This window comes from Oncorhynchus tshawytscha, linkage group LG25, assembly GCF_018296145.1.
Source record: "Oncorhynchus tshawytscha isolate Ot180627B linkage group LG25, Otsh_v2.0, whole genome shotgun sequence".
In the NCBI taxonomy this organism is placed as follows: domain Eukaryota; kingdom Metazoa; phylum Chordata; class Actinopteri; order Salmoniformes; family Salmonidae; genus Oncorhynchus; species Oncorhynchus tshawytscha.
This window is the reverse complement of record NC_056453.1, coordinates 29513436-29526346: the sequence shown is the minus strand read 5'-3', so window position 1 is coordinate 29526346 and position 12911 is coordinate 29513436. Positions and strand designations below refer to the sequence as shown.

General features: G+C 43.6%; 1 protein-coding gene across 4 annotated transcripts in view; it reads left to right on the top strand.

The window, feature by feature from the left end:
• Nucleotides 1-12911, top strand: part of golga4 (golgin A4) — a 52374-nt gene that overhangs the window by 30348 nt on the left and 9115 nt on the right. For 3 of the 4 annotated variants that reach the window (XM_024388231.2, XM_024388234.2, XM_024388233.2), the window contains 9 exons: nt 19-197; nt 677-775; nt 981-1136; nt 1340-5349; nt 5582-5757; nt 6461-6591; nt 7598-7687; nt 10542-10631; nt 11504-11579. In XM_024388231.2, the coding sequence (XP_024243999.1) occupies nt 19-197; nt 677-775; nt 981-1136; nt 1340-5349; nt 5582-5757; nt 6461-6591; nt 7598-7687; nt 10542-10631; nt 11504-11579 (5007 nt within the window). The remainder of the gene's footprint in view (nt 1-18; nt 198-676; nt 776-980; nt 1137-1339; nt 5350-5581; nt 5758-6460; nt 6592-7597; nt 7688-10541; nt 10632-11503; nt 11580-12911) is intronic. The other variant, XM_024388232.2, reaches the window with a different exon arrangement.

The following is a 12911-nucleotide window of genomic DNA, read 5'->3' as shown; positions in this document are numbered from 1 at the left end:
GTTTGCACCTTCCCCCAGGGTTTGAGGAGCTAGAGAAGGCTCTGGCCATGGCCCAGAGGGCTGAGGAGGCACGGAGGCTGCTGCAACTCCAGCTGGAGGAACAGGTGAAGGAGGTAGTGCAGGCCGGGGAAGAGGAGAGGAGGAGTCTGCAGCAGGAGCTCACCAGGGTCAAGCAGGAGGTGGTAACCATCATGAAGGTGAGCGACATCTACTGTACATCAAAATACTAATGAAAAACTCACTCAGTACTTATGCAGTACTCATGCAGTAGTACACAATCACTACTCACCCAGTACCAAGACCAGGGTTGGCGGCAATTCCATTTCAATCCCTGTAAATTTACTAAAGGGCCGATTTACGAGCAGAGTTAAGCGCACATAAATGAAACATACTTCCCTTTTTATGCACTTTTCTCTCTGTGTGTATTCTGGACTTGAAATTAAGCATGAGAATAGCATGATAGTCACTCGCTATTCATTCGGGTGGAGATCTAAGATATAAAGGTGTGGCGGAGGTGTGTCTACAGATACGCTGTATTCTGACCTTAATTCCCTGAATAACTACATTTATAGTCAACAGCATGCTCTTACCAACTGAGCCACGAAGGACTACCTGTATTTACCCATCCATTGCAATCACTTGAAGGTGTAATATTGTGTTGCTATTTGTGTTGTAGAAATCCTCAGAGGAGAAGATGGCAGAGATGGAGAAGCTACATAGTGAAGCACTGGCCAGTAAAGAACAGGAGCTCAGCGCTCGAGTCAACCAGGCCGTGGTAAGTTAATATCTATATACTGCAAAACAAACTGTGCTATAGTTTTGAGCTGTTTGAGCTACATGTTTTACGTATATTATGTGAATATTTCTCTGGCACTGTCTTGCTGTTTCTATTGCTGTTTTATTGTGAGAGTCCTGAGTAAGATATCCAATGTATTTGTTACATATGGCAGATTTCAACTTGAATTGTGTGTTTGGTTTAGGAGCGGTGTCAAGAGGAGCTGGCCCAGGCTGCCAAGGAGTTGGAGCAGCAGTCTGCCCTTGCCCTGGAAGATGCAGAGCTGCAGAAGGCTGCCATAGAGACCGAGGCAGAGACCAATGCTAAGGAAATACTTCTGGAGCTGGAGACCACCAGAACTGTAAGTCCTTGGGTAGTTAATACATGAAGACTAATGCATTATTGATATTTGGAATTAGAATCTTTTGCTGTTTAGCTACTCTATTCAAATATGCTGCACATTGTTGATTCTACAGCAAATAATATAGTCTAATGTATCTAGAAGTTTTACATTGTTGGTTGATTCTATGGCAAACATACAATAAATACACAATCTCATTACAGAGAATTCTGGAACTGGAGAGCTCTCTGGAAAGGTACTCCCAACCTGGGTCAGTTCCGTCATCAGATGATCTCTCCACTCAGATGGAGGAGCTGAGGAGAAAACACGAGGAGGAGGTGACTGCATTAGAGAAGAAGCACCGTGAGGAGCTGGAGAAGCACAAGGTAGAGCTGCACCAGGAGGCCTTAGCCCAAAACAACGCTGCCATGGAGGAGTTCAGGGCAAAGCACAGAACTGAAGTGGAGACCATCTTGAAGGAGAAAGAGGCCCAGTTGCAGTCCCATGTAGAGGACATGAACCAGAAGACAATGGAGAAGCTGGATGTAAAACAAACTGAGTTGGAAGCCCTTTCCTCTGAGCTCCAGGAGGTGTTGAGGAGCAAGCAGGTTCTCGAGGAGAGACTGGATGCAGTTGAAACTGCTGGTGGGTCATCCAGGCAGGAGCTGGAGCAGAGACTACAGGAGGTGCTGACCAAGCACAGTGTGGATATTGAGGAGATCAAACTGCAGCATGTGCAGTCCCTGGGAGGGATGGAAAAGACCCTAAAAGAAGAACTCAACAAGTTGATGCTGGTGCTGAAGGAGAAAGAGAAGGAGCTTGAGGCTCACCTTGTCTGTGAGAAAAGACTGAATGAAGAATCAGAGATGGTTCTTCAAGACCGGAATGCCAAGGTTAAAGAATTAGAGGAGCTTAGGAAGAGTTTAAAGCAGGCCCAATCTGAAAAGAAGGGCCTTGAGAAATCTAATGCCCAACTCCGTAAGATCAGAGATGAACTCTCACAGTGCAAGAGTCAGTTGATAGATTTGGAGCAAAAACTGGTGACAACTCGAAGTGACTGCCAACAGAAAGAGGAATCTCTTCAACAAAAGGTACAGGAGCTTGAAGAGCTAGAGAAGCAGTTGCAACAGGCTAAGAAGCAGCTCTCTGAACAGGATACATCTTACACTGTTGAACTGAACACTAAGCAAGAGGAAGAAAAGCAACTAAAGAAACAGCTAGAGGACCAGAAGGCTGCTCATGAGAAGGTAGAAAACATTAAGACTGACATGGAGGCCAAGTTGAAATCACAGGAAGCGAAGATGGAGAAATTTAAAACAAAGAACAAAGAGATGCAGGAGAAATTCAAGAAGAAGCTTCAGGAACTTGAGGAATCTTCAAAAAAGGCGCTGGCAAAGAAGGAGTCAGAGCTATTGCAGAAGGAACAGCAAGGTAAAGAGAAAGTCCTGGAGTCTCAGACAAGTTCAGAAGGCCTGAGCAGTGCTATGTCCCAGCTTGAGGCCAACCACAAGGAAGAACTAGAGAAGATGTGTGAAGTCCATAAGCAAGAGAAGGAAAATCTTGAGCATCATTGGCAGGAAAAGCTGGGACAACAGGAAGAGGAAATACAGGAGAAACACACACAAATACTACAGGAGAAGGTACAGGAATTGGAGGAGGTCACCCAGCAGCTTGGAAAGACCAAAGAAGAAAAAGAGCAAGTTGTGCAGGAAGTGAAGGACATGAAGGAGGAGTTGGTGATGAGACAGACCACTGTGCAGAAACTGCAAGCCGAGCTTAAGGAAGCGGCAGTCAAGATGGAGAGTTTATCTCAATCTGAGGCAATGTTCAAAGAGCAAGTAGAGGTGATTGAGAGGAATCTAAACACGGCTCTGAATGAGAGGAACTCTTTCCAGGATCAGGTGAGCAAGACTGAGGAGAAGGCAAGAGAGACGATCAAGGCTCTGTCTGAGAGGTTTGTAGACACCGAGACGCAGCTTCAAGCTCTTGAGGCTTCTAAGGGTGAAGAAGGGGAGGCCGTTCAGAGGAGGCTTGAACAGCATTCTCTTCAATTGGAAGTCAAGGAAAAAGAACTGCAGAAGCAGTTCACTGGGATTAGCAACGAACTGATGCGTTACTGCAGGGAAATTGAGGCCAGCATCGAAGGTGGAACGAAGGAACTCTCTGAGCGAGTCGAGAGCAGAGTGAGAGAGTTGAAAGAGAGGGTTCTGGGTAATCAGAAGAAAGTAGCACATCTTAAAAATGTTATCCTTACCAAGGTTGACAGGATACGCACTTTGGAGGAGCAACTCCATCAGAGGACAGAGGAGAATAAGAACCTATGCAGTTCACTAGAGCAAATGACTGTTCAGCTAAATGTACACAAAGATGATATCAAAGCCTTAACTGCTGAGAGGGAGTCTCTGCAGAGGGATGCTGAGAATCACGCTCAAGCTCTCTCAGAAAAAGTAATTTGCATTGAACAGCTCAGTGAGGAAAACCGAACCATCTCAGAGAATGTCAAATCAAACGTTGTGCATATCAGCAACTTGGAGAGTATCATAAATGACTTGAAGACCCAGTTATCAGGTAGCCATATGAGGAAGGATGAAGCCATATCACTGCTTGATCAGCAGCACAAGGAGGAGAGACAGAGGCTTGTTTGCCAAATGGAGGAGATCATTGACAGACTAGAGAAAGAGAAGAAATCTGCAGTGGAGCAAGCCGACACCCTCAGGAACAACCTCACTGAGTTCAAGACGAAAGCAGAGTCCAAGTTCTCTCAGAACCACAATACTGTCAAGTCTCTGCAGACCAGACTTGAGGATATGGAGAAACAGATCTCTGAGAAGAACGAGGCCTTACAGAGGCTGACGGCCAGCATTGACAATCAGTCCGTCAGCAAGTCGGAGATGGACCAAGCCTTGAGTGAAAAGGAGCAGAAAGTCAGTGCCCTTTCTTTGGAAGTGGAGAGCTGCAACAGCCGGCTCAGTGAGCTGGAGGAGCAGTTGATCCTCAGGACAAAAGAGAGTGAGCAGCTAACTGCTGACCTGAAGCAGCAGCACATTATCAGGGAGAGTGAGAAGCGAGAGCTCACAGAGCATCTACAACAGACCCAGGAGCAGTTCAGAACCCAGAATGTAAATCTAGTCCAGGCTACAGATGAGAAACTGCAGTCCCTGGAGAGAGAGAACCAAACTTTGAAACAAGAGCTGGAGTGGCAAAGGGAAGCCGTTGAGAAAACGAAGGCTGAGATTCTCAAGAGCAAAGAGGAGAGTCTGAAGGCGGCTGAAGAGAGGTTGTCAAAAGACAATGCTGGGAAAGTGACCGAGCTGAAGAAGAAAGCTGAGCAGAAAATCAGCCAGATTCGGAAACAGTTGACCTCACAACTTGAGGAGAAGGGAAAAACAATCAAAGACCTTCAAACACAGTTGGAAGAGGCCAAGATCGATGAAGCGAGAAAGAAGCAGCAGGTGGAAACCCTGGAGGAGAAAGAAAATTCCCTTGAGGAAGCCATGGCCAAGATGACGGAAGAGCAGGAGAAACGCATTGAGCAAGTGCGTAGTGATGAAAGACTGGAAAAAGAGAGCTCTTTACAGAGTTTGAAGGACATTTACGAGGAAAAGCTATCATTACTTCAGAAAGACATTTCAAACCAGGAGGAAGCCCTAGCCAAGCTGAAGGAAGAACAAGAAAATCATATTGAGCAAGTACAGAACGTCGAGAGACTTGAGAAAGAGAGCTTATTGGAGAGTTTGAAGAACATGTACGAAGAAAAGCTATTGTCACTTCAGAGAGAGATTTTGAACCAGGAAGAGACCAAAGCAAATGAGACCCTCTCAAGGCTTGAGGAGATTAAGATTAAGCTTAAGGAAGTGGAGGTGGAAAAAGTAAACTTTCTGGCTGAAATAAGCTGCCTGAAGGATGATCTGCTTGAGAAGACTGCACTGATCGAACAGCAAAAGTCAGAATTGGCTAGCTTAGAAAAACAGGGTATGAATGTAGTGGAGGTCGTGGAGCATTGCACTGCAGAGCAAACCAAGAGCCTCACAGCAGGCAAAGAGACGGAGAACCACTCTCTGATGCAGGAAGATGGGGATGCTGAATCTCTGTCTTCCCTGCAGAATAAGCTGGCAGAGGCAGCGCAGGAGAAGCAGAATCTACAGAGAGACTTGCGTTCCCTGAGGAGGGAGCATGAGCAGGATCTGGAGTATGTGAAGAAAGAGTTGGCCCAAGAGAATGAGAAGAAGCTCAAGTAAGTTTGACCTAATGGTTAGTGCAGTCAATCAAACAAACAAACACAATTATTTATAAAGCCCTTTTTACATCAGCAGTCACAAGTGTTTTAGAATGAGTGATGTAAAGTAGTCAGTTGAGGTCAGAAAATAAATGCTTTCATTGCCATTTCTATTCATCCTTTTTGGTACTTCCTGTTTTTTCTTTCTCTATCCATACTGTATTTGACATTTTCTCTCCCCATTGAACAGGCTTGAGGTGGAGGATCTGGAGATGAAGCAGAACTCGTCCCTGAAGCAGCTGATGAGGGAGTTCAACACACAGATGGCTTTGAAAGAACAGGAGATGACTGCTGCACTGAAGGAGACCATTGGTGAGAGGGAATCAGAGTTTTCTGACAAGCCATTGCATGATAAGACACTGGCAGGTATTACCATTGAAACTTAAAAAATATTTAGAAAGTCGCAGCTTTCTTTTTCTACAGTTCAGTTAGTTAGCACCTCAAGTTTTTCGGAAGTGCGTCTTACTACTTATGTTACTAGACTGTCAATTGCCAAAACACCAAAATTAATATGCATATATGAAGTCATTATATGTTATAAATTAATTTGTTTTGTGTGACTAAAATGGCGTACGGTGTTAGTTTATAGTCTAACCATACTCTCAAACTTCACCAAATCAAATTCTTCACTGTTTGATCATTTGTCATGGAATTCACATAAATTCATGTGTAATTGGTCCTTGTAGTATTCATTTGAAGTGTTTCCAATAGAGAAAATGAAATGAGTTTTAAATATGAGTGACTTTTTAGACAGAACAATAGGGGTGAAACGGAGTTGGGAGATGATTGAATTAGGAAACTGTCTCTGTCTGAAAGAATCACCATATGTTTTCACTGTAGTCCAGTCATTAACACTGCATTCCAAAACGGAAGTGACTGACTGCTTTGTAAAATGTGAACTTCAAGGTCTACTACGTGCTTTGTTTCTTGGCCCGTATTCAAAAGCTGTCTGAGTACTGAATCTGATCTAGGATCAGGTCTGTCCATTTAGTCATATTCGGTATAACCTAAAAGGCCAAACTGATCCTATATCAGCACTCTTCTTCCTCCTCTCTTCTCTTCCAATCAGGGAAGGCCCAGAGCGTGGAGGTGGAGCTTATGGACAGCCATCGGGAAGAGATCAATCAGCTGCAGAAGGTGATTGCCCAGAAAGATGACGACTTAAACAGAACAGTCCATCGATATGAGCAGGTCCTGCAGGTACAGAACTGTATGAATGAATAGCACATGAATGTGTCTCTCGCACTTGTAATAACCTATACTGCTAAACTCTATCAATATGTAAATCATAGCAGTTCCAATGTAACTACAAATATATTACTACAGCTATTACTGTGTAACTACATGGGTATAATGCCATTTTAACGTAAAGGGCTATATACATTGACATTTATCATTACAGACTGACTGGTTTGCTTTTAGAAAGTAGTTTACAAGCAGGATTTACTGGTCCAACATTGGGTCTGTTTTCCTCAGAAGAATTAGTCCACTTGTGTTTTGTTTCCACGCCGTGATTCAAATAGTATTGTGATACTGGTCACTAGTCCAGACACTCCTATCAGTTCCTGAAATATTTTTCAACTTTGAGCTTTATTAGAAAAGGACATGTACTCCACCCATCATCAGGAAACTATTACTGACATGGAACCTCCTCCCTTCAATCAGTCCCCCAGAGAACTCAGCTAAATGACAGATACCTTCTGGCTGTAGTGTCTGCTGAATGATTTACATTAAATACTACTATACTGTGTGTGTGTGTGTGTGTGTGTGTGTGTGTGTGTGTGTCTACCTTCTGACAGTCTGTTAAGTGATTTACATTTGAAACTAGACTAAATTACTATAGAGGGGATAGTCTGCTCTGCTCAGTTAAATAAACTACAATAAAAGCTGTCTTCTCTCATTCATCACTGTCTCCAGACAATGAAAGTAGGGAGGCCTTAAGTAGAGTAGCACTTGGTATTTGACTGACTGACAATACTGTGCAGTTGTGATATCAGACTATACAGAGATGAAACACACACTGAAGGCTTTTAGCTGAAATGTTTGTGTGCTGATTAAATGAAAAAAAGTGCAGGCAAAAAACATAGAAAAATACATAGAAATACAGGAAAGTTATTTGAAATTACTGTACTTTTTGAGTACAGACCTACTGTATTTTCTAAGAAAGGAAATGACTGGGCCGTGGTTGTCCTGTTCTTCCCGGCAGAGTCGAGAGGTGGAGATGGGGGACAGAGTGTGGCAGGTACAGAAGGAGCTGGAGGACCTGCAGGCAAGGACCCACAGCGGCAGTGGAGAGGTACGGTATCTCAGTTCATACTGTACATGTTTATTGGGTGAAGCTAGGAGTAGGGGTTAAAACTTTGAAACAAATTGGCATCCTTGATGTTAAGGGGAAAAAATCCCTGAAAAATCACAAAATTAAAATCACAGTGCAGTTATTACAAAACTACAACTAACAAGTCCTGATCATCAACATAAAGGGGAAAATTAAACAAATACCTAACGCAACAATGCTGGAACATTGCTGGAACAAAATATATTTTTTATAATGAGAGGAGAGTGAGCGGCTGGAAGCAGAGCAGCAGCTCATATGAGTGACGCAGGGAGGGAGAGAGAGATGGCAACCAAGTCGACTCGCGCTGGTAGACTAACATATTGCTAGTTATGTATCATCTCATCTGATTACATAGTACTGGCCTTGACTGCATCAAACCGAGAGTAGTTAAGCTAGCTAGCTAACGTTAGCTAGAATAGTTGAGACTACATAACTTGAACTGTGCACTCCCTCCCCTTTCGAATCCTACAGTAAATAACAACAACTCCATTCGGATTATTAAGTAATGTTGGCTTTTGGGGTTGTTGCATGTCCTTCTCATTTAACTTTTAGTTAGATATCGCCTAATAGCTTGCCACACAGAGGCTCTATCTCTGACTATAGCCTAGTGCCGGTTTGATGACTTTTGATTGGATGACAACAACAAGCTACACGAGCCACTCTTGTGAAAAGCAAGAGCACCAGCAGCATAAATTCTATAATTTTCTCTTTGTAGGAAGCGCAATGTAGACCATCTGCATTGTGAATTCACATGGAATTTTATTTCTTGTTTTGATGGATAACCAATAACAAAATGTCAGTTTAAACATTAAGAAAATGTTCCATTTGTCACATCCCTAGCGAGGAGCACAACTAGCGGCACAGGGTTAGCCACAGAGCAGTTTGGGAATTAACTGCCACCACCCACTGGTTGCTTGGCTCACTTCTGCCAGATTTCTCCCGTCAGCCCCGAGACTGAAAACGGCAAGCATCCGGTTACTGGCACTTCTCTCTTAACTTTGAGGCTACCGCCGCCCCATCGCTACAGGTTTACCGGTTTATTCATACTGTATTTAATTTACCCCCGCACACAGGATGTCAAAAGAGGTTGCCATATCTGTGGTATTTTCCCACTGACTGTGTGTCTCAAATTTCACCGTATTTCCTATTTAGTGCACTACTTTTGACTAGAGCCTTCTATGCCCTGATCAAAAGTAGTGCACTATAAAGGGAATAGGTTGACTTTTTGGGAAACCCATACAGCCCTGGAGGCTTGGCTGGATGACATATAGAATGGGATTCTGTTGAGGCAATACATTAATACAGCTTCCTGCTCATCCCGCTCACAAAAGAGACTCAACCACACACACCTCTGCACAAACTGTCATTTTTCTTCATCCTGCCTCTCCGTGGGCCTGTATTTGAAACACCTATGTGTCTGATGGAGGAAAGATTACCGGTTCAGTGTGGAAAGCCAAGAAAAGCCTCGTCTCTCTCTCTCGCTCTGTCTCTCTCTCTCTCTGTCTCTCTCGCGCGCTCTCTCTCGCTCTCTAATTATTATTTTTTATTTTTCCAAAAGTTCAGAGTTTACGAGCATAACAGTTAGTGTCAGCTATCTTCTGGTTTGTTGTGGAGTAAAAATGTGTTTGTCTGTGTGTGTTAACAACAGGAGCCCCACTTTAAAGACATGAGATGTTCAAGGCAATTGTCAAAGGGTGTGGCTTACATATTTTGCTGTAATCAGGCGATGGGTTCTATTAGTAAGGTGGCTGGTCTCCAGAGCTAACTGGATGATCTGAGGATTTCTTGTATCAGACTGGGTAGTGTTCTCTTTTGGAAAACAGGTTTAAAGAGGCAGTACACCCTCTCTTTGTTCCTCCATCCAGACCTGTGTTCAAATACTATTCAAAATACTGCCTGGAGAGCCAGAAGGGCAGAGGTTTTGTGAGTATTCTATTGGTTCCATTTCGCCAGGCAAGCTCAATCAAGCCCCGATTAAGTATGTGAATGTTAAATATTATTTAAACCCAGGTCTGGTACACACATTCCACCTTCCATCCCTGTTCCCAGTTAATCTTCTGTGTCACAAATGGCACTCTATTCCCTATAAGTAGTGCTCTATATGTGTAATAGGGTGCTATTTGGGACGTAGTCATTCTCTGGACAGCAGATGTATGCTTTAGAAAGGACAGGGATCTAGAGAGAGAGGTAGAAAGGCAGGAGGAGAGGGCGAATTAATACTCATGTGTTGTTGTGTAGAGAGACCCTCAGACTAACACCCACGCTCAGTCGCACATTCACATGTCAGAACACATTCACCACATCTCACACACACACACACACACACTCTACACAAAGACATTATCAGCTTGCACGCACGCACATCTACACACACACACAGGACACACTCCCCCATACACACACAATGAAGTGCAGCTCTTTTTTCGTTTACCTCGCTGTTGCATATTTCCAAGCTGATGTAATATCTTTGTGGGGATTGTATGGGGTTACACTCAGGAAGGACTACCCTTATTCAGGGCCTCAACAGGCCACTCTACTCATGTAGATGTCAGGTCAGTTGCTCTGTCTCTATGCTTTACAGACGCTGTGAAATAGAGCACTCACATGATGCTCCTATAAAACTGACATTTATTTTCTTTCTCCATCTTTCAGGTTAATCACATTGAGATTGGAATCTCCGTTCAGGAGAGCTCTGAAACAATGTTCAAACCTTTTCCCATTTAGGAGGAACGTCCAAAACTAGACCTACAGTTTCTTTGTCTTTATTGATTTGTTGCTCATGTCTGTTATTGATGATTGTGTTGTATTGGTTCAGATGGGTGTGGAGGAGCTGCAGGCCCAGCTAGCTGAGAAGACCACCCTGCTCAGTGAGGCCAGGCTGAAGGAGCAGCAGTTTGTCGACAGGGTGAGTGTCACAGGTGGTGCCAAGCATAACCGTACTCTTCTGGCTTGGATGTTTTTTTTGTTCTTTCTTTAAAAAAATATAATTTAGCAGACACTCTTATCCAGCTCTTATTAGGGTTCAGTGCCTTGCTCAAGTGCACATCGACAGATTTTTCACCTAATCAGCTCGGGGATTCAAACCAGCAACCTTTTGGTTACTGGCCCAACACTCTTTACCGCTAGGCTACCTTTCCATTATGGTTCCAGCAACTGTGATGATGTTATATGGCCAGCACAGTACAGCTTGGCTCGACTATGCTCAGCTTGGCTCAGTAGTGGGAAAAGGGCATCAGTTGACCTTGGTCTTTCAGTCTCTGTCTCTCTACGGTACAGTACATCCCTCATTCCACACCACTGTATTCCTCTCTTCCTTTCCAGGACTCTTTCACCCTCCGGCCATCCTATCTGACTGTTAGTCTATCTCTTTGGATTAAGTTCATTACATGGAACATCTGTTTATTCTTGCTGTAACCTTATAAACAATTACCCTGCCCCTTCCCACTGTTTCTCTCACACACACACACTCACACACTGTTTCTCTCACACATTGTGTGGACTGATCGTTCTCCAAATAAACTAACCCCTGGATGACCATAGCAGGCCAGTATATTGCTATTTATCTCCCACAAACTGTTCAGTACAAGTAATTTAAAGGAACACAACCACTTGAATAAAATGGTAACACTTTACTAAGCATGTAGGTATGACACTTCATAACTTGTTATAAGCATGTATAATGCTTTACACCTGCAGACTTTAATTAAAGTGTTCCCAAAAAAGGAATCCCTTTTTGTCGATTTTGTGCTTTTTTCTAATGTACTTTTGCCCTTCTAGATCCACTCACTGGAGGACAAAATGAGATGTGTCCACAAGAACTCAGTGTTGACTCATATGGGGAGCACGTTCAAAGGTAATGTTAACTTAAACATCTATATTTAAGTAATAAGGCCCGAAGTGATGTGGTATATAGTCAATATACCACGACTAGGGGCTGTTCTTCGGTCCAACGCAAAGCAGGGTGCCTGGACACAGCCCTTAGCCGTGGTATATTGGCCATATATCACAAGCCCCCGATGTCCCTTATTGCTGTTGTAAACTGGTTATCAACGTAATTAGAGCAGTAAAAATAAATGTTTTGTCATACCGGTCTGCTATACCATGGCTGTCAGCCAATCAACATTCAGGGCTTGAAACACCCAGTTTATAATAACATTTATATAAAACATCTATACTACTTTACATATAAGCATCTTTATAACAGAGGGATTCTTTCCTCTGTTCCAATGCCCCAGGGCAGTGATTGGGGACATTGCCCTGTGTAGGGTGCCGTCTTTCGGATGGGACGTTAAATCCTGACTCTGTGTTCACTAAAGAGCCCATAGCACTTTTCGTAAGAGTAGGCGCGTTAACCCCGGTGTACTGGCTAAATTCCCAATCGGGCCCTCGTACAATCATGGCCACCTAATCATCCCCAGATTCCAATTGGCTCATTCATACCTCTTCTCTAACCCCTGTAACTAACTGTAAATAAGAATGTGTTCTCAGTCAACTTACCAGGTCAAATAAAACAAATACACTACAAGACCAAAAGTATGTGAACATCTGCTCGTCGAACATCTCATTCCAAAATCATGGGCATTAATATGGAGTTGGTCCCCCTTTGCTGCTATAACAGCCTCCACTCTTCAGTGAAGGCTTTCCACTAGATGTTGAAACATTGCTGAGGGGACTTTCTTTCATTCAGCCATAAGAGCATTAGTGCGGTTGGGCACTGATGTTGGGTGATTGGGCCTGGCTCGCAATCGACGTTCCAATTCATCCCAAAGGTGTTCGATAGGTTTGAGGTCAGGGCTCTGTTCAGGCCAGTCAAGTTCTTCCACACGGATCTCGACAAACCATTTCTGTATGGACCTTGCTTTGTGCATGGAGGTATTGTCATGCTGAAACAGCTAAGGGCCTACCACAAAGTTGGAGGCACAGAATCAACAAGAATGTCATTGTATGCTGTAGCGTTAAGATTTCTCTTCATTGGAAATAAGGAGCCTAGCCTGAACCATGAAAAACAGCCCCAGACCTTTTTAATCCTCCACCAAACTTTACAGTTGCCATTTTGGCTATGTATCTTATTTTTCACACCCGTACAGCATACAGATAGATACAGAGCAGAGAATCTGTCATAGTGCGAGAGCTGCTACTGCAGCATCTCAAACGGCAACAGAAGGCAGGCTTCATCAGTATGTCA